This window comes from Schistocerca cancellata, chromosome 1 (genome assembly GCF_023864275.1).
Source record: "Schistocerca cancellata isolate TAMUIC-IGC-003103 chromosome 1, iqSchCanc2.1, whole genome shotgun sequence".
Classification (NCBI taxonomy): Eukaryota; Metazoa; Arthropoda; class Insecta; order Orthoptera; family Acrididae; genus Schistocerca; species Schistocerca cancellata.
The window spans coordinates 1,040,244,987-1,040,266,523 of record NC_064626.1 but is presented as its reverse complement, the minus strand read 5'-3'; the positions used below and the strand labels follow the sequence as shown (position 1 = coordinate 1,040,266,523).

Sequence of the window (21,537 nt, the reverse complement as noted above, 5' to 3'; positions counted from 1 at the left end):
TGCCTACCCTCGCTCCGGCCCACGAAAAGGGAGACGGAAGTTCTCTGCTGTCCTCTGGGTAACTGCTTCCGTTATGTAGTGCATCCCTGACCCACTGAAGTCAAGTTCTCCACCCCATAACGCAAGCCCAGAAATCTACCGCAATGACCGTCACAACTGGCTGTGGCTGAGAACCTCCACTCGGCTCCAAACCAAAAGTCCCCAATCTACCAGGGGTACGTTGCTGCATGTTGTGAACTCTGTTTGCGTCCTATGAGAGACGCCAGCAGTCTTCACACTTCCACCAGCCGCACATGGGAACTGAGGATGGTCTCAGAACCCAAGCGACCTGCGTCATTGGTGCGAGGGTGCGAGGTGCAGTATTTTGCAAGCTGATACAAGCAACACCTTGCAGACTGCTGTTTATTTCCCTAAGGAGGTGCATAACGCGCCTAGTGTTGGAACTCTCGAAGGGTGCTGAAGGGTATAAACCTGCATATGTACTTCACAAGCTACGATGTAATGTCTTGTGCAAAGTACATTGTGTACCGCAATCATACTCCAGCCCCTACCTGCTCCATTCGCAAATGGCGTGCCAAATGGAAGATTTCCGCAAACACTCGGTACATGTCCGAATTTCTTTTTCTTTTAGGTCTTTTTGAAAGACAGAACTTCGAGGGAGCAATTTTGTTCCTCGGCTCGGGCGTGGGACCTCGGAATTTTGAAAATAAGGCTCTACGCGTTGCAGAACATCTTTCATTTAGAATGCCCCACAGGTGTTGGTTGAACACTAAACGACGCTCTCGAGCTGGGTGAATAAACCCATGATAAAGCGCACCGCCTTTTTTTTAAGCTCCTCAATTTTTAGTCATCCTGCGCTTTGATCATTTATTAACAATAACGTAATAATAATAATAATAATAATAATAATAACAGTTTATATAATTACAGGAATAGTTTCTAACTGGTAGGTGAACTCAGGTGGGATACTGTTTCATGTCGTATCTGCGACTCAGAGTCCCAAATTTTTCATCCTGGAAATGTTAGAGTAAGGTTGACGATTCACGCCTTGTCATAGAGAAGGGAGTGTCAAGACTCTAGCATAAATGGCGCCAGTTTATTCGAATACGGGAACTTCTGAGAGTAAATATACTGTTTGCTGAAAGATCTGTGGAAAAATAAATATCCCATGTTTTGGCAAATATCATAAAATTTTAATCAGAAAGCACTATAAAAGACGATGAATTAATTTTATGTATTTGGCTTTCTTTAATGGAAAATGAGTTATGGATAAACAGCGTGAAGTCGAATAACATTTTTGATTTTATAAATACGATCGCCTAACGCAGTACAAAATAGAGTAAAACTGCTATCATCGAGCTCTTGTAAGGCTTACGAGTGGCCGAACAGCGCCAGAAGTAATAAGCTTGTTGTAGCTGGGATTCAAAGTCATGACAAATTTTTTGAAGGGCATCATCTTTATGCCAGTGGCTGTTATAAGTTTTTATTACACTATTGCAATTTCGGCCTTAGGCCACAGTTGATTACGGCCTAAGGCCGAAATTGCAGTAATTTAATAAAAACTTATAACAGTCACTGGCGTAAAGATGATGTCCTTCAAAAGAAACGACAGAAGGCTTACCTTATTACTTGTTGCCAGAGTTGCTGGAACCCAGTGCCAATGATGTTTTCGGCAATGTTCGCAGCGGCGTCGCAGTTCGTGCGCATGCTGGGACCGACCGTGGGCTACCTGTTGGCGTCTTACTCGCTGAGCAGATTCGTTGCACCTGGCCTCACACCACTTATCGACGAGACAGATCCGCGCTGGATTGGCGCCTGGTGGATCGGTGAGTAAAATATTAACTCTGTCGGTCCAAGCAATATGTAACACTATTGTATTTATACAGGTGACCATAAAATTCGAAACACTTTAAACCAGACCGAACAGTACAGCCCTGGGACTTCTAATGTATTCAGAATTTGGTGTTTGAAGCAAGCAAAATGAAAAGATACATAGGAGATACATATATCTGTTTAACAGACGCTTTCTAGTCGTCGGAGCACTATCATTCAATAGGGCGTAATTAGAATAGTTTGAATAGCAACATCCATGGTGACGTAAAAATAACAGATTGTCAAAATTGATTGCCTGTTATCTCTAACAGCAACACCGAGTGTTGCGCTTTTATTTACGTATTAGGCTCACTACAGTTGTGAAACTGGTGCCTCCATAGTGTTTGTGATGCCCTTAACGAAAAACATTTAATAGAAGTGGTATAGTCAAAATCCAATCTTCAAGACAATGAAGTTACCGATGGTACTGTGACTGAGACACGAAAAAATATCGGAAGCGACTGACAGGTCTCGGTCACTAAGCAGCAAATCATAGAAAGTGAAAAGGTGAGACAAATCAATGAGGAAATCGGCAAGTGAAGATGGAAGGACTGATTAAGAAAGTCCAACGAGTAACAGAAAGACGCAGCGAAGACCAGATCAAGAACCTACAGTGAGCTACGACAACGATGGTGAAGCGAATGTACGATACCTGTCGCAAGTGCTGGTTGGGGGCATGATCGCAAGAGTCAATAGACCATGGCCGTAGTCACCACTCCATGTAGCAACCGAAGACCCGCTCCATGCTTTCTGCTGGTTTTTAAGTCGCAGAGATACTTGATTCTTCCCGTACGGCGTGAAACGCCCGCGACGATCTTTCTTCAGCTGAACTGGTGGTTTTGCGGAAACAAAGCCCACTATCTGGTGTATGGAAGTGGAAACGTCTTGAGTTATGCTGGATCGCGGCAGTGAGGGCGTTGGTGACTGTACTCGGAAGGCTAATTGGTCGTCTCCGTCTCTTTGTCGATGGCTACTGATATTCTTGCTGGTTGTCTTGAGCAGATGTTGTATATGTGTGGTTGTGTAACTGTCAGCGGGGGCGTTCTGGTTCTGGGGGTACCATTCTCGGTGGTGGTGACCGCGAATTCCTTCGCTGAGTCGGCCAAGGTTAATCCCTGACCATCGGTGTCTACCACTGCAGCAGGTATCCATGTTGCTGTTGGTCTGTACGAGCTCATCCACACTGTTCCTGGTGAGTAGCGCCCAGAAGGCTGGGCTCGGATTTCCTGGGAATGTGGAACCCAGAGGTGGAGAAACGTATGTGGTAGTATCTCATAGAGGTGTTCCGCTGCGATGCAGTCCTGGATTGGTGTGGTTCTGTACGTGGTCAAGGAAAGTGTGAGTGCTGCTTTAGTTATGACATTTCCCACGGCTTTCAACATTCGCTACTTAAATACTAGCACCGTTAGAGGATAAGTGGAAAGGCGGAATAAGAAGGTTCTTTATGCCTTTTAAAGTCCAGAATTGGGTACTATTGTCCGAACCTGTAGTTTCGGAAGCCCTTCAATCGCTAGAGTGCTTCCAATACGGTTATTTGGAGTAGGCATCCGTCGTTAGTAGCCGCATAGAGCCTTGAAATGGACCTGAAAAGTCCAGATGACTCTTTCCAAGAGTGGCTGGTGGTGGGCCAGAGGCAAAAGATTAGGGTAAAACTGCATGTTGCCGGGCACAAGCTGAGCAGCTGTGTACTATGCCTTCCACGTTCCTATATAAACTTGGCCAGTAAACATGTTTTCTCACTAAGGCTTTGACTCGCGACTTTCCCTAGTGCCCATGATGAAGCAGGAATTTTGGCCTCAGTTTCTGTCATGACGACATCGTTAATGGCTGACAGTAAATGCGGGACCAAGTCTAGAGTTCTGAACTTTTGCTTTTGGAAGGAGAGAAGGAAGATTATGATTTAACGTCCAGCCGACATCAAGGTCATTAGAGACAATGTATGTGGACCTCCTGTCAAGTATGCATTGCGTGTCTTAAGATCGGCTCCCATTGCACGTCTGCAACTTTTAGAGCTACCGTTACGTGAAATCCCTCTACGCTCTCCTTTCTGCATTTATTTGAAAATATAAGCTTTCTTTCTGGTCTGTGTCTGGCCCCACTGTAAGGGGCAATGGGGCATCAATGTTGGCTTGTTGCACTGCTGGCTTATACTTAATTGTATGATTTAAATTATCTCTTTCTTTACCAAAATACATGTGGGGGTATGTGTCTGTTTATTTGTTAGTTTTTTATTTGGCAACTGAACTGTATGTATCTACACTCCTGGAAATTGAAATAAGAACACCGTGAATTCATTGTCCCAGGAAGGGGAAACTTTATTGACACATTCCTGGGGTCATATACATCACATGATCACACTGACAGAACCACAGGCACATAGACACAGGCAACAGAGCATGCACAATGTCGGCACTAGTACAGTGTATATCCACCTTTCGCAGCAATGCAGGCTGCTATTCTCCCATGGAGACGATCGTAGAGATGCTGGATGTAGTCCTGTGGAACGGCTTGCCATGCCATTTCCACCTGGCGCCTAAGTTGGACCAGCGTTCGTGCTGGACGTGCAGACCGCGTGAGACGACGCTTCATCCTGTCCCAAACATGCTCAATGGGGGACAGATCCGGAGATCTTGCTGGCCAGGGTAGTTGACTTACACCTTCTAGAGCACGTTGGGTGGCACGGGATACATGCGGACGTGCATTGTCCTGTTGGAACAGCAAGTTCCCTTGCCGGTCTAGGAACGGTAGAACGATGGGTTCGATGACGGTTTGGATGTACCGTGCACTATTCAGTGTCCCCTCGACGATCACCAGAGGTGTACGGCCAGTGTAGGAGATCGCTCCCCACACCATGATGCCGGGTGTTGGCCCTGTGTGCCTCGGTCGTATGCAGTCCTGATTGTGGCGCTCACCTGCACGGCGCCAAACACGCATACGACCATCATTGGCACCAAGGCAGAAGCGACTCTCATCGCTGAAGACGACACGTCTCCATTCGTCCCTCCATTCACGCCTGTCGCGACACCACTGGAGGCGGGCTGCACGATGTTGGGGCGTGAGCGGAAGACGGCCTAACGGTGTGCGGGACCGTAGCCCAGCTTCATGGAGACGGTTGCGAATGGTCCTCGCCGATACCCCAGGAGCAACAGTGTCCCTAATTTGCTGGGAAGTGGCGGTGCGGTCCCCTACGGCACTGCGTAGGATCCTACGGTCTTGGCGTGCATCCGTGCGTCGCTGCGGTCCGGTCCCAGGTCGACGGACACGTGCACCTTCCGCCGACCACTGGCGACAACATCGATGTACTGTGGAGACCTCACGCCCCACGTGTTGAGCAATTCGGCGGTACGTCCACCCGGCCTCCCGCATGCCCACTATACGCCCTCGCTCGAAGTCCGTCAACTGCACATACGGTTCACGTCCACGCTGTCGCGGCATGCTACCAGTGTTAAAGACTGCGATGGAGCTCCGTATGCCACGGCAAACTGGCTGACACTGACGGCGGCGGTGCACAAATGCTGCGCAGCTAGCGCCATTCGACGGCCAACACCGCGGTCCCTGGTGTGTCCGCTGTGCCGTGCGTATGATCATTGCTTGTACAGCCCTCTCGCAGTGTCCGGAGCAAGTATGGTGGGTCTGACACACCGGTGTCAATGTGTTCTTTTTTCCATTTCCAGGAGTGTATAACAGATTACATACAATGCGTAAGGCCAAGTGGTTTGGACTGCAAGTGGTGTAACCCAATGAGTTCGACTACACAGCACGTACTCACACAGACCGCATTAGTTAATGCTGAGAAAATTGTAAAGTTCGAAGTAGCTGGATATTTGAACTCTTGAATTAATAGTTTACGAATTGGTAACACCAACTAACAAATTTGACCTTTAAAGTAGCCCTCGAGTATAAACTTGACTTCTGTCTGGTGGAAACCATTTCCATGAATCACGAATAATTACGTTGATTGTCCAAAGATAAAATTCTGACTTGATATAAAGATGCAATTACCTATCCTTAATTGTGAGCGAAAGAATTGTGTAACTACATAATCCGTCGAATAGTTTTAACTCATGAACTCTCATAACAGACACACAGTTTTCACTTATTTAATGAAGTTCAATAATATTTTACGTTGATCTCAAAAAGCTGCTGCGCCCCCTGAAATACTTTAGTGCGATGCATGCCGTGCAGATACATCATGGGCCTACCTGGGTGCCATGGTGAATTGTCACAAATAAATTCGGAGTTCATGGAGTAGAATCAGTGTGATTTACAAGTTAAATTGTCCATTGATGACAAGAGGAATAATAAGACTGTGTGGAATTGCATATTCTTCCACATAAGCGAATTATATGCAACTCCAGTCTATACAGTAGCAGCCACTCAATGATAACGGTGCTTGGTAAGTCAAAAATTAGTTCTGAAGACGCACCTTAATTTCATTCATGTATTGGGTAATCTTCTTATAGCATTCTCCATACGTGTGACATACTTTCATTTCCACTTAACTTCAAACGTGAAATTTCTCTTACGTACCTAAGATAACTCACGACAGTTAACAAGAAATATTTCAGTTTAGGCCACTTCTACCATCATGAACGATTAAATCCTGGCTCCTCCTTCTAAGTCTTACTGCATTTAGCAATTACCTAAAAACTAAGAATAACGAAGAAGTTAGCGATGTTACTGCACCGAATAACGTCTGCATAAGTATGCATTTCATTGACAACAATCATCAGTTGCAGCTGGTCAGCAATAACTCAACTGCCTTAATGTAGTGATGGTCCCGTTTCGTTTCTGCTATTGTTTTCCACTTTTCCATTTTGAACGATTCACCAATTGTATGTCTGTTTCGTACCACGCCTGCACTTGAGTCGTGTCGTCTTCAGTACTAGTTTTCACTATTACACAGTTTTCCTGTTTGTGTTCCCGGTCGCGCAGCACGAGGGAATGGCTGTTATGAAATTTTGTAAGTAATTCCACGGAGTATGTGATTTCTCCCTCTTCCTTTTTATTGCATTTTACATGTTTCATTATATTAGTAGCGTTTCGTGTCCGTTCGGGTTTTTTCGGATTGTCTTAGTTCCCTTTTTACTTTTTTGACACGAAATCTTTGGTTCCATGAGAATACTGGGGTGAGGATTACCTCAGATGATTAAGTGATTTTGTCTGTAAATAACGTCCTGTTTCCTCTCGCTTGAGTTGTTTTAATTTTGAAAGCTTAGACCCATAGTTCCTTATCTAATATTTCAGACTTGGGGTGCTCTCTCTTTCCCACGTAACATAACATTTTAACTATTACAGCTTACACCGGATGATGGAAGTGTAACAGTTCCGAAAAAGGTCGTGTACCCAATAAAAGATCGTGGATTAAGCCGCTATCCTGCAGTTCTTTTTCATTTTTCAAACCATCATGTTTCTACCTGGCTGACTCTGCTCTTGGCCCCACAGGATGGGCGCCGCTGTCGGCGTTTGCTCTGCTGCTGGCTGTGCCGCTGATGCTGTTTCCCCGCGAGATGCCGGCCACGCGGCAACGCTCGTCCAAGTCGCCACGTCGAGTCCTGGAGAGGTCACTAGCTGGTACGTCATCCTAGTACACACAGTCTACTAGTAAAGGCTACACCCAGTGCGGGCTTTCAAACGATAGGAAATGATAGTGTGGTGGTGGCCCTCAACTAAGGACCCTTAGACTCAGAGTTTAAATATTAAAAGTTTTGTCTGGTTTCGTTGTCTAGGGGCTGGGATACGTAGTTGCCGCATTACAGGCCAAATACTGCTGAGGCTACAGTATATGATAAGAATACACACATTAATCGAATGGTCGAAGGTTTCTGTCACTCGGCAATTGCGAATTATGAAAGTAACATACAAATTTATACATGAAAGATTACAATTAAATAAAACCTGCAGGTACTATCTTAACGACTTTAAATGATGAGTGCGATAGTAGAAGTACTTTCGAGAATACGATATATTTCTGCAAAACACTTATTGGTGTCGATGGTCCAGCAATCAAATATAATATAAGTTGAAACTACCTGGCAGATTAAAATTGTGCCGGACCGAGACTCGAACTCGGGACCTTTGCCTTTCGCGGGCAAGTGCTCTACCAACTGAGCTACCCAAGCACGACTCACGCCCCGTCCTCACAGCTTTACAGTTCGTGTCTCGGTCCGGCACAGTTTTAATCTGCCAGGTAGTTTCATATCAGCGCACACTCCGCTGTAGAGTGAAAATTTCATTTTAAAATGTAAGTTGAATAACAGGGAAACATCAGATTCCTACTTCACGTGATTATTTATGAGCACTAACATAGCTCGCGAGATATTCACTTCTGAACGCATACTACGACTTCACTGCAGAAGCCACGGAAATCACGCAAGAGCACAGGTCGGCACTCCGAACTATTTCTATCTGCCACGACCACGCGCAAACTGCTCCACTCTCCAAGTGCTTCCCGCGACTTTGCGTCTGTCGCGCCGTCGCATCCCGCATTCCTCGTCTCCTGTGGGACTCTCCAGAACTACCGCACTGCTCATAACTACCTCGTGTCCTCCCCGGAGACGATCGCTGTGATTGGCTGGAGCGCACCCGCCCTGTCTTCAAGGCAACGCCCACTCACAAACATAATGAAACATACGATATACTGGAGTTATATTTAAATAACTTGAAATTAAATAAATGTCGCTACGGTTGGACCATAAACACGCTCTAACACACATTATTAGATACATAAACAAATTAAATAAACATATACCAAAGGAATAGAACAAAAGGTAGGGCAGTAGCCTAATGTCTCTGTGCTTTCTAAAACACAGTAAATATTTAACCAAATTCTTCTTGAATAGTATATATCGAATATAAACAAAGACATAGATGAATAAGTATATTTGTAAGCATGCTGCTACCGATCCTTCGTGTAACTGTGCAATACGAGGTGCATTAAAGTTGTAAGGCCTCCGATTCTTTTTCTCCGGACTGGAAAGATATAGAAACATGCGCATTGTTTTAAAATGAGGCCGCGTTCATTGTCAATAGGTCCCAGAGATGGCAGCACCGTACGGCAGATGGAATTTTACCGCCAGCGGCGAGAATGAGAACTGTTTTAAATACTTAAAATCGCGACGTTTTCCTTACTTGAACAGCGTGCAATCATTCGTTTTCTGAATTTGCGTGGTGTGAAACCAATTGAAATTCATCGACAGTTGAAGGAGACATGTGGTGATGGAGTTATGGATGTGTCGAAAGAGCGTTCGTGGGTGCGACAGTTTAATGAAGGCAGAACATCGTGTGACAACAAACCCAAACAACCTCGGGCTCGCACAAGCCGGTCTGACGACATGATCGAGAAAGTGGAGAGAATTGTTTTGGGGGATCGCCGAATGACTGTTGAACAGATCACCTCCAGGGTTGGCATTTCTGTTGGTTCTGTGCACACAATCCTGCATGACGACCTGAAAATACGAAAAGCGTCATTCAGGTGGGTGCCACGAATGCTGACGGACGACCACATGGCTGCCCGTGTGGCATGTTGCCAAGCAATGTTGACGCGCAACGACAGCATGAATGGGACTTTCTTTTCGTCGGTTGTGACAATGGATGAGACGTGGATGCGATTTTTCAATCCAGAAACAAAGCGCCAGTCAGCTCAATGGAAGCACACAGATTCACCGCCACCAAAAAAATTTCGGGTAACCGCCAGTGCTGAAAAAATGATGGTGTCCACGTTCTGGGACAGCGAGGGCGTAATCCTTACCCATTGCGTTCCAAAGGGCACTACGGTAACAGGTGCATCCTACGAAAATGTTTTGAAGAACAAATTCCTTCCTGCACTGCAACAAAAACGTCCGGGAAGGGCTGCGCATGTGCTGTTTCACCAAGACAACGCACCCGCACATCGAGCTAACGTTACGCAACAGTTTCTTCGTGATAACAACTTTGAAGTGATTCCTCATGCTCCCTACCTACCTGACCTGGCTCCTAGTGACTTTTGGCTTTTTCCAACAATGAAAGACACTCTCCGTGGCCGCACATTCACCAGACGTGCTGCTATTGCCTCAGCGATTTTCCAGTGGTCAAAACAGACTCCTAAAGAAGCCTTCGCCGCTGCCACGGAATCATGGCGTCAGCGTTGTGAGAAATGTGTACGTCTGCAGGGCGATTACGTCGAGAAGTAACGCCAGTTTCATCGATTTCGGGTGAGTAGTTAATTAGAAAAAAAATCGGATGCCTTAGAACTTGAATGCACCTCGTAATCACGGCCTGTCGCGATCGATAGTAATTGGCCACTTTGACCTCCTATAGCTCATATTCTATTCAAGTTACATGCCTGTAATTTATAACAATTTAGGTTTACATTAATAGCTTTCTAAAGACATGTCGATCGACGAAATCGAATCAAGCGTTTACATTTTGGAAATTTTGATGTGTGTTATTTGTCTAATTTACAGTCAGATAATAAACTTTAAACTCATCAAGATATTGAAAATCTGATTAAACCATCAGAATCGTCGTGCAGATAATGGTAATCTACATGTTTCTTTTTGAGGTATCATGATTCCTCTGGCTACTATTAATGTCTGCCATTAAGGTTTCACAAAGTCGGCCACCTTTGGCACTCCCGGCATAGAAATCTCCTTCATCGACACAAATCACCGTCCTCGTCACAGCGTCAACATGGAATTCCCAGCCACGCGGCTGCTGGACCCCTCTTACTCCGGCCGGAGTCCGGCACCACGTGTTCGGCCTGCCGGCGGCCGCGCTCACAACAGTGACGGAGGGAAGGGTGTAGTCGTCACTAGCTTCCCAGAAAAGAAAGATATGGTCGTCATATCTTCGTAAATCAAACACGGACTCTACCCCGCCTCATCGAAGGGGATATCAGTTCGGTACCAGCTTGAAGAAACTCAGAAAATGTAATGGAAATTGTCAAGTAACAAGTTCATCCAAAGCAGTTTGTTGTGAAATCCCAAGACTATTTCACTGTTCCCCCCTGCTGTCTTTGCAACAAAAACTCCAGTACGATCCTTCCAGCAGCGCCGTACCTTAAATTCGTGACATACTTTGTCATTTTACCAGTCAACATAAAAAACCTGCTACAATGTGAGTACAGAAATTCGCTTGTGACAGAACGTCACCTGCCTGAAACCAAAATGAATCTAACGAAAACAATGTTGTACCATTATACAATATAGGATTTGATGAGCGGTTGACTTAACTGCTGGTGAATCTTCCGGGTCGTGTGGCCTAATCCATGAAACTTCTTTGTTCCTGGCGTTTCGTCCAGAGCTGCGCTGGACGTCCTTAGAGCTGGTCCTGATTCCTCTGCGTCTCGCCGACTGTCCGGTCCGTAGTCGGTGAGCGACATAAATACTGCGAAAAAGGGGCGTGGTAGAAGTTCGCACATGGTCGGTAGAGATAATCGTTGTCAGAAATAAAACTTAACTGTAGAGCTGCCATCTGTGAAAGATAAAACTTATCTATCGAATTTGTAGAGCTATTGTGCTCACAGGGTGTTCAGAAACAGTCTGAAACTCTTTTAAGTGTGTTTCAGGGTAGGTTGTGTTGAGAAATAATGGTTAAGAAAAAAATTCGATACGTTGAATCGTGTCCGAATTAATTAGCATTGAAGTTAGCTAATGAGGCCATTGCTCGCTAAAATTCAAGCGGCCCACCAGAGACGGTGTCACCAAATGTGTTCGTCGTTTGGCTTCCTAAAAGCGCTACAGTTTACGCTATGAGAACAACTGTTACAATTTGTGACTGGCGGCCCACTTGAATTTGCGCGCCCAGCAGCTTCATTCGTTAAATTCGGTACTAATGAACTCGGAAACGGTGCAACGCATCGAATTCTTCTCTAAACAACTATTTCTCAGCAAATCCTACCATGCAACACCCTTACAAGCTTTTCTGACTGTTTTTGACCAACGTCCCTATCACTAAGTTTTTTCTGTTAAAGTATTGCCATGATTTACAGATTAAACAGCATGATCTGCTACAGCTGGTTTTTCTACTTTCCCTAGTCAAAAAGAGTCATGTATTCCGACAGACGTTTACTGGTGCTGATGACCGGGCAGTTGAGCGCCCCACAAACCAAATGCCATCATCATCAACAGACGTTTATTTATGCTTCTCTTTATATTACATTGTTGCTTAATTTCGTAGCGCTTTTGTTTTGCACGTAAGTCGTTGCTATTTGAGTTTACAGAGTGTCATTTTGTCATCTGGAGATAGTGAGTGGAACTGTGGACGTTAGAAAATGGAGTGTCAACTGGAGAAATCGTCATATTCCCGACATATTCTTCTGTTTGAGTTCAATAGAGGGTAGACGGCAGCGGAGGCAGCCATAAAAATTTCCGCCTGTATGGAGGCAGTGCCATTGGAAAGAGCATGGCAAGAAAATAGTTTTCTCGATTTAAGGAGGGCCGTTTTGACATTAATAACTTTCCTCGTTCAGAAAAAACATCGGAGTTAGACGAATATCGTTAAAACGCTTTAATCCACGTGACCACCGATACCGGCATCGTTGCACAACTGGCGCAGCACGTCCAGCTTGTGTGGCATTTCTCCGAAAGCACCATCCCGCCACTCGGAAGGCTACAGTTTGACCCCTGTCAAACTCGCTTGGTTGGCTGTAGAAAGCATGAGAGCATCTCCGTGGCACAGTTGCCTGCTTGCTTCACAAGTTTTCCCCACACTGAGCCTTCCGGCTGTTAGCATTCCCTATTAAAGGATAGACGCAGACAGCGCCCTGGTAGCTATGCCACTATTCTGTATGTTGCTGGATATGATAGCATATCTACCATTCCCCGAGTTGCATATGCCGCCATCAGATCAACATCGACTTCCAGGTGTATTATTTTTTCCCGACACTGTACCTGGAAACAGTCAAAAAATTAATAAAGTCTCTTTATTTTTTCGAAGCGACAAAATTATTTGACTACACCTCGTATTCACTATGGGTCCCGCAGAATTGAGCAAAATGCTGGGATGGGTCAATCGAGTGTTATTTGGGCTTTTTCCTTCGAAAACTGACCGAATTTTCCCAATATTCTATCAGTGAATCGAAAGTTGCTACTGCTTTATCTACGACTGTGCCTTTGTAATTATACCAGTTCAGGCCTCCATTATCTTATCCTCCACTCATCATCATCATCATCATCATCATCATTTAAGACTGATTCAGCGTTCAGTCTGGAGCATAGCCCCCCTTATACAGTTCCTCCATGATCCCCTATTCAGTGCTAACATAGGTGCCTCTTCTGATGTTAAACCTATTACTTCAAAATCATTCTTAACCGAATCCAGGTACCTTCTCCTCGGTCTGCCCCGACTCCTCCTACCCTCTACTGCTGAATCCATGAGTCTCTTGGGTAACCTTGCTTCTCCCATGCGTGTAACATGACCCCACCATCTAAGCCTGTTCGCCCTGACTGCTACATCTATAGAGTTCATTCCCAGTTTTTCTTTGATTTCCTCATTGTGGACACCCTCCTGCCATTGTTCCCATCTACTAGTACCTGCAATAATCCTAGCTACTTTCATATCCGTAACCTCAACCTTGTTGATAAGGTAACCTGAATCCACCCAGCTTTCGCTCCCATACAACAAAGTTGGTCGAAAGATTGAACGGTGCACAGATAACTTAGTCTTGGTACTGACTTCCTTCTTGCAGAAGAGAGTAGATCGTAGCTGAGCGCTCACTGCATTAGCTGTGCTACACCTCGCTTCCAGTTCTTTCACTACGTTGCCATCCTGTGAGAATATGCATCCTAAGTACTTGAAACCGTCCACCTGTTCTAACTTTGTTCCTCCTATTTGGCACTCAATCCGTTTATATTTCTTTCCCACTGACATTACTTTCGTTTTGGAGATGCTAATCTTCATACCATAGTCCTTACATTTCTGATCTAGCTCTGAAATATTACTTTGCAAACTTTCAGTCGAATCTGCCATCACAACTAAGTCACCCGCATATGCAAGACTGCTTATTTTGTGTTCACATATCTTAATCTCACCCAGCCAGTCTATTGTTTTCAACATATGATCCATAAATAATATGAACAACAGTGGAGACAGGTTGCAGCCTTGTCTTTTCCCTGAAACTACTCTGAACCATGAACTCAATTTACTGTCAACTGTAACCGCTGCCTGACTATCCATGTAAAGGCCTTTAATTGCTTGCAAAAGTTTGCCTCCTATTCCATAATCTCGTAGAACAGACAATAACTTCCTCCTAGGAACCCGGTCATATGCCTTTTCTAGATCTATAAAGCATAGATACAATTCCCTGTTCCACTCATAACACTTCTCCATTATTTGCCGTAAGCTAAAGATCTGGTCCTGACAACTTCTAAGAGGCCTAAACCCACACTGATTTTCATTCAATTGGTCCTCAACTAATGCTCGCACTTTCCTTTCAACAATACCTGAGAAGATTTTACCCACAACGTTGATTAAAGAGATACCTCTGTAGTTGTTGCAATCTTTTCTGTTTCCATGTTTAAAGATTGGTGTGATTACTGCTTTTGTCCAGTCTAATGGAACCTGTCCCGACTCCCAGGCCATTTCAATTATCCTGTGTAGCCATATAAGACCTGACATTCCACTGTATTTGATGAGTTCCGACTTAATTTCACTCATCTGAAAATAATTTTAGGACTGTCCTGCTCAGTATGGAGTTTACAATGTCTATAGCTTTTGCTGTGTTTGTATTTTCAAGAGATATCGAATACTGTTAAGAAAAGTACATGTTTCGCTGTCCACATTCGCATACTTTATTGTACTAAAATATTGTTTTATATTTTGATGAGTTTATGCGGTATTAGAGGTATTTCATGTGACACCTTGTCTACAGACTTCGTCAGCAGTAGTTCATTGGTTCCTCTGTAAGCATTCTCATTCACTCTCTGCCTCTGTCTCTCTCTGTCTCTCTCTCTCTTTCTCTCTCTCTCTCTATCTCTCTCTCTCTCTTTCTCTGTGATAATACTAATTATATTATCGTGTTAATTTTTGTAGACTTCTGGAAGAGTACACGGCGCCTGCTAGGTAACCGCCTTATGATGTGCAACACCTTCAGCAGTGTACTGTTCATGTTCGGCATGTCAGGCAGCTGGGCGTACATGCCCAAGTACATGGAGACGCATTTCCAGCAGTCCGCATCCACCTCGAGCCTCGTATTAGGTACGTATAGTGTCTCTATTGGCTGACGACGACGGCCTGAGCTCCATCCCAAATGGACAGGCACATCAAGATCACATGCTTAATAAGAACGATTTTCTTTTCTCTCTCACAGAACCTTAAATTTTTTGTGCTCTGGGAAATGTAATACTTGTGATTACTGCAGTGTACAGGTCACCACTGGGTAAATGGGATATTTCCACGAAAAATTTTGATGGCTTAATCTGCTGTCAGTCATTCAAAAAGCAGGGGTTATTAATTTAGTGATTTAGTGTTAATTTCTTGAAGGTATCTGACAGAGGAAGTCTGATGATCATTGAGGGTTACGGCATAGAAAATTCGTTGAGTGAACAGTCCATGTGGCACCATATCCGATAGACTTTCAAGCAGCATATTTAACGGAAAAATCTACGGATATACATTAACAGTCATGTTTACCCGTAAATGTATACGTCCTAAGCCCAAAAATACGATTCCTTTAATTTCTCACACAATGTTGATGCACCAGACTATGAACTCAGCGGTTTTGTTTATATATTTAGATATACTGACCACATTTAAACCATAGGCAGTGTTTATATTTTTTAAAATTTGTAAAATGTTGTAACTGATATTAAAGTGGCGTTTCAGCATGAAATTTCAACATCATCTCGAACAAAAAAGCAACATATGCAGGATGCTGAGAAGTCGCTATATGAACAACGAAACATGTCATTACAGGTGATGAAACGTGAGCTAGGGCCGAATAGGCCATCGGTAGGATTAGGGCTCACTCACAGTGACAAAAGCTCTATACGTGCGGTCAAATGTGAAAGTTATACTCTCTGAGTTCTTTTGTTTTAACAGCAACGTGTCCTAAAATTAAAAAACGAGTGCTACTTGCAAGGTTCAGCGTCGTTTTGAAGGTGGAGTTGTTAATACTTCCGGATTTGCGGCGAAACACCTCACTGATTCTACGCCACGATAATGCACCTGCTCACACTTCCTTGCCTGTTCATGAATCTTCAGCCAAAAACCATACTTTGATGGTGCCCCTGATGCCATATACACCAGACATGGCCCCATGTAACCTTTTTCTGTTCAGAAGGAAATACCTCAAGGGCGGCCGTTTTACAAGTATAGATGAGATCCCCAAGATAGGGTCCCATAAGTGTTTGGAGAGTTGGAAAAAAACACTGGCCAAAGTGCATAATATCTAAAGGGGACAATGATTTTGAGGTGATATATTTTATATAGAAATTTAAATAATATTATTTTAAAAAAATGGTTTCGCTATGATATCTACTGACAAATGTGTCTCGAGCTCCCAGTAATGTCATGTGATTTTAAAATCCACGAGCTTTCAGCCGAGTAATCTTGGGAAATTGTCAAGGGATAGCTGCCTTTCGGTTGCTGCTGCTGTCCTTATATAACTGGTGTGCCGTCTGTGAAGTCACTGGTGCTTGCTTCAGCACCCGATGAGGTAATGTTTTCGTTGCGCGCCTGCCGCAGCCTTCCGATGTGCGGGTTGTCACAGTTTCTTATCTAGATCACTTATATTATGCTATCCCAGAGGTTATTAATTCGTGTTATAACAGACGTCTCGTCGAGTGTAATACGACGTCCGTTTTCTACATCATGCTCTGCTGTCGCCATTTTCTCAGGATACCCAAGGCGAAAGCATCTAATGTTCTACACGGGGCTATATAGTATACGCACAGTCTGTCCACATAAAACTGTCCGCAACCACACTGTATTGTATATACTCTGTGCGTTCTGAGGCCTACATCGTCGCCAGCCGGGGTGGCAGAGCGGTTCAAGGCGCTACAGTCTGGAACCGCGCGACCACTACGGTCGCAGGTTCAAATCCTGCATCGGGCATGGATGTGTGTGAAGTCCTTAGGTTATTTAGGTTTAAGTTGTTCTAAGTCTAGGGGACTGATGACCTCAGATGTTAAGTCCCATACTGCTCAGAGCCATTTTGAGCCTACATCGTCTTTCACAGGCCTCATCAGCTGCCGACTTTTCACTGGAGCTCTGAAGACCGAATCGATTTTATGCTTCTTCAGGAGCCGGCTAAACTTTTCTGTCACTTAGCCATAGAGATGCAAATTCACAAGCTTCTTCGAGTCCTGCTTACATGTTTTCGGAAAGATGGCTTGCTAAATGTGGTGGTTGTTGTAGTCGATTTCCTAGAATTCTTTCCGTAAGTGGCTTAGTTCCTTCGTTAAGTTTTCATCGTCTCAGAGGACTTCCGCTCGATGTAGCAAGGTACTCAGTACAAAAAGTTTTCTCGACGGATGTGATTGCACGGACTAACAGTTTCCGGGATAGAGCAATAAAAAAAGCGATCGAGATAAAACTTGCGACATAACCCTCAATAAAGACGGCGGGCTGCAGCTAAGTACGGATTGGGACCCGGCCGTCGGAAGGTTGAAGCGGTATCTGCGGTTGCACAGAGTAAACATTCCCTACATGGCGATGTAGGGTGTACCAGTGACGTCACAGAAGACAGCACGGCCACATAAGGACGGTAGCAGCAACCAAAAGACAGTCACCACTAGACAATGGCCGAGGAGTACCTGGTCTACAGCTCGTGGATTCTACACTACTGGCCATTGAAATTGCTACTCCAAGAAGAAATGCAGATGATAAACTGGTATTCATTGGACAAATATATTATACTAGAACTGACATGTGATTACATTTTCACGCGATTTGGCTCCATAGATCCTGAGATATCAGTACCCAGAACAACCACCTATGGCCGTAATAACGGCCTAAATATGCCTAGGCATTGAGTCAAACAGAGCTTGGATGGCGTGTACAAGTACAGCTGCCCGTGCAGCTTCAACACGATACCACAGGTCATCAAGAGTAGTGACTTCCGTATTGGACGAGCCAGTTGCTCGGCCACCATTGACAAAATGGTTCAAATGGCTCTGAGCACAATGGGACTTAACATCGAAGGTCATCAGTCCCCTAGAACTTAGAACTACTTAAACCTAAATAACCTAAGGACATCACACACATCCATGCCCGAGGCAGGATTCAAACGTGCGACCGTAGCGGTCGCACGGTTCCAGACTGAAACGCCTAGAACCGCTCGGCCACACCGGCCGGCGCCACCATTGACCAGACATTTTCAATTGGTGACAGATCTGGAGAATGTGCTGACGAGGGCAGCAGTCGAACATTTTCTGTATCCAGAAAAGCCTGTACAGGACCTGCAACATGCGATTGTGCATTATCCTGCTGAAATGTAGGGTTTAGCAGGGATCGAATGAAGGGTAGAGCCACGGGTCGAAACACATCTGAAATGTAACGTCCACTGTTGAAAGTGCCGTCAACGCCAACAAAAGGTGACCGAGACGTGTAACCAATGGCACACCGTACCATCACGCCGGGTGATACGCCAGTATGGCGATGACGAATACACGCTTCCAATGTGCGTTCACTGCGATGTCGCCAAACACGGATGCGACCATAATGATGCTGTAAACAGAACCTGTATTCATCCAAAAAAATGACGTTTTGCCATTCGTGCACCCAGGTTCGTCGTTGAGTACACCATCGCAGGCGCTCCTGTTTGTGATGCTGCGTCAAGGGTAACCACAGCCATGGTCTCCGGGCTGATAGTCCACGCTACTGCAATCGTCGTCGAATTGTTGGTGCTGAGGGTTGTTGTCTTGCAAACGTCCCCATCTGTTGACTCAGGGATCGAGACATGGCTGCACGATCCGTAACAGCCATGTGGATAAGATGACTGGTAGTGATACGAGGCCGTTGGGATCCAGCACGGCGTTCCGTATTATCCCCCTGAACCCACCGATTCCATATTCTGCTAACAGTGATTGGATCTCGACCAACGCGGCAAGCAATGTCCCGATACGGTAAACCGCAATCGCGATAGGCTACAATGTGACCTTTAGCAAAGTCGAAACGTGATGGTACGCATTTCTCCTCCTTACACGAGGCATCACAACAACGTCTCACCAGGCAACGCCGGTCAACTGCTGTTTGTGTATGAGAAATCGGTTGGAAACTTTCCTCATGTCAGCACGTTGTAGGTGTCGCCACCGGCGCCAACCTTGTGTGAATGCTCTGAAAAGCTAATCATTTGCATATCACAGCATCTTCTTCTTGTCGGTTAAATTTCGTCTGTAGCACGTCATCTCCGTGGTGTAGCAATTTTAATGGCCTGTAGTGTAAATCACGTGACGCGACTGGAAACTCCAGAGAATTTTGTCAAAGAAAATGAAAACTTAAAAACACGAATGAATACCATACATAGCTACAGTGCAGAGGTAACAACAGGGAACGTAATGCACTACACTTGCTGTGGTGGTGTGTGAGACGCAACAGCTTTGCTATGGCAGCTTTGCTATGAGATGCCATTGGGGTGCCTGCAGGGTCCTTCGGCCTGGTGTCGACAGCGCTGGGTCTGGCCGCATCGGGCGTCGTCATCTGGCGGTTCCAGCCCCGTCCTCGCTCTCTGGCAGCCTGGAATGTTGTTGTTGAACTCATCGACGCATTTGTGCGTGTCAGCTGGGCCTTCATAGGATGCGCAGATGACTACATTTCCGGCGTCCGGACGTCAAATGGACGGTGCGTATCCTCCTAGTTCTCAGGACAATACGCAGCAGAAGTACTGTGACCAGTCGCAAGTGGACTGTAAAGGCAATGTATGACTTCCTGGTGCTTCTAAAAGTCAGTTTTCAGGTGTAGAAACATGCAGTGATTTTTGATGCAGGAGACGGGCGAAATCCCCTCAGACTTCAAGAAGAATATAATAATTCCAATCCCAAAGAAAGCAAGTGTTGACAGATGTGAAAATTACCGAACTATCAGTTTAATAAGTCACGGTTGCAAAATACTAACGCGAATTCTTTACAGACGAATTGAAAAGCTGGTAGAAGACGACCTCGGGGAAGATCAGTTTGGATTCCGTAGAAATATGGGATCACGTGAGGCAATACTGGCTCTACGACTTATCTTGGAAGAACGATTAAGGAAAGGCAAACCTACGTTTCTATCATTTGTAGACTTAGAGAAAGCTTTTGACAATGTTGATTGGAATACTCTCTTTCAAGTTCTAAAGGTGGCAGTGGTGAAATACAAGGAGCGAAAGCTATTGACAATTTGTACAGAAACCAGATGGCAGTTATAGGAATCGAGGGGCATGAAAGGGAAGCAGTGGTTGGGAAGGGAGTGAGACAGGGTTGTAGACTATCTGCGATGGTATTCAATCTGTATATTGAGCAAGCAGTGAAGGAAACAAAAGAAAAATTCGGAGTAGGTATTAAAATCCATGGAGAAGAAATAAAAACTTTGAGGTTCGCCGATGACATTGTAATTCTGTCAAAGACAGCACATTCCGGGAAGAGATGGGCAACATATTGCTACCGCCCACATATATCTCGCGTAATGATCACAACGAAAAGATCCGAGAAATTAGAGCAAATACGGAGACTTACAAGCAGTCGTTCTTCCCACGCACAATTCTTGAATGGAACAGGGAAGGGGGGATCAGATAGTGGTACAATAAGTACCTTCCGCCACACACCGTAAGGTGGCTCGCGGAGTATAGATGTAGATGTAGATGTAGGACTTGGAAGAGCAGTTGAACGGAATGGACAGTGTCTTGAAAGGAGGATATAAGATGAACATCAACAAAAGAAAAACGAGGATAATGGAATGTAGTCAAATTAAGTCGGGTGATGCTGAGGGAATTAGATTAGGAAATGAGACATTTAAGAAGTAAAGGAGTTTTGCTATTTGAGGAGCAAAATAACTGATGGTGGTCGAAGTAGAGAAGATATAAAATGTCGACTGGCAATGGCAAGGAAAGCGTTTCTGAAGAAGAGAAATTTGTTAACATCGAGTACAGATTTAAGTGTCAGGACGCCGTTTCTGAAAGTATTTGCATGGAGTGTAGCCATGTATGGAAGTCAAACATTGACGATAAATAGTTTGGACAAGAAGAGAATAGAAACTTTCGAAATGTGGTGCTATAGAAGAATGCTGAACATTAGATGGGTAGATCACATAACTAATGATGATGTATAGAATAGAATTGGGGAGAAGAGGAGTTTGTGGCACAACTTGACAAAAAGAAGGGACTGGTTAGTAGGACATGTTCTGAGGCATCAAGGGATCACAAATTTAGCATTGGAGGGCAGCGTGGAGGGTAAAAATCATAGAGGGAGACCAAGAGATGAATACACTAAGCAGATTCAGAAGGATGTAGGTTGCAGTAAGTACTGGGAGACGAAGAAGCTTGCACACAATAGGGTAGCATAGAGACCTGCATCAAACCAGTTTCAGGACTGAAGACCACAACAACAACAATAATCCATCAAGTAAATATGTTTCTGCAGAAAGATAAACCAGTGTGAAATGCAACAACATGGTGAACGCGTGTGCTGTATCCGTAAAGAAGTAATAGTTAATAAACAAGCGTCTCTTACGCATATTTACGATCTACATTCTATGAATCTGATAACAATGACA

At 44.7% G+C, this 21,537-nt stretch overlaps 1 protein-coding gene across 3 annotated transcripts in view; it reads left to right on the top strand.

Moving 5' to 3' along the window:
- LOC126090020 (solute carrier organic anion transporter family member 74D-like) overlaps positions 1-21,537 on the top strand; it is a 113,247-nt gene that overhangs the window by 38,332 nt on the left and 53,378 nt on the right. For all 3 annotated transcript variants that reach the window (XM_049906956.1, XM_049906955.1, XM_049906954.1), the window contains 4 exons: positions 1,686-1,826; positions 7,318-7,446; positions 14,884-15,048; positions 19,437-19,632. In XM_049906956.1, coding sequence (XP_049762913.1) covers positions 1,686-1,826; positions 7,318-7,446; positions 14,884-15,048; positions 19,437-19,632 — 631 coding nt within the window. The remainder of the gene's footprint in view (positions 1-1,685; positions 1,827-7,317; positions 7,447-14,883; positions 15,049-19,436; positions 19,633-21,537) is intronic.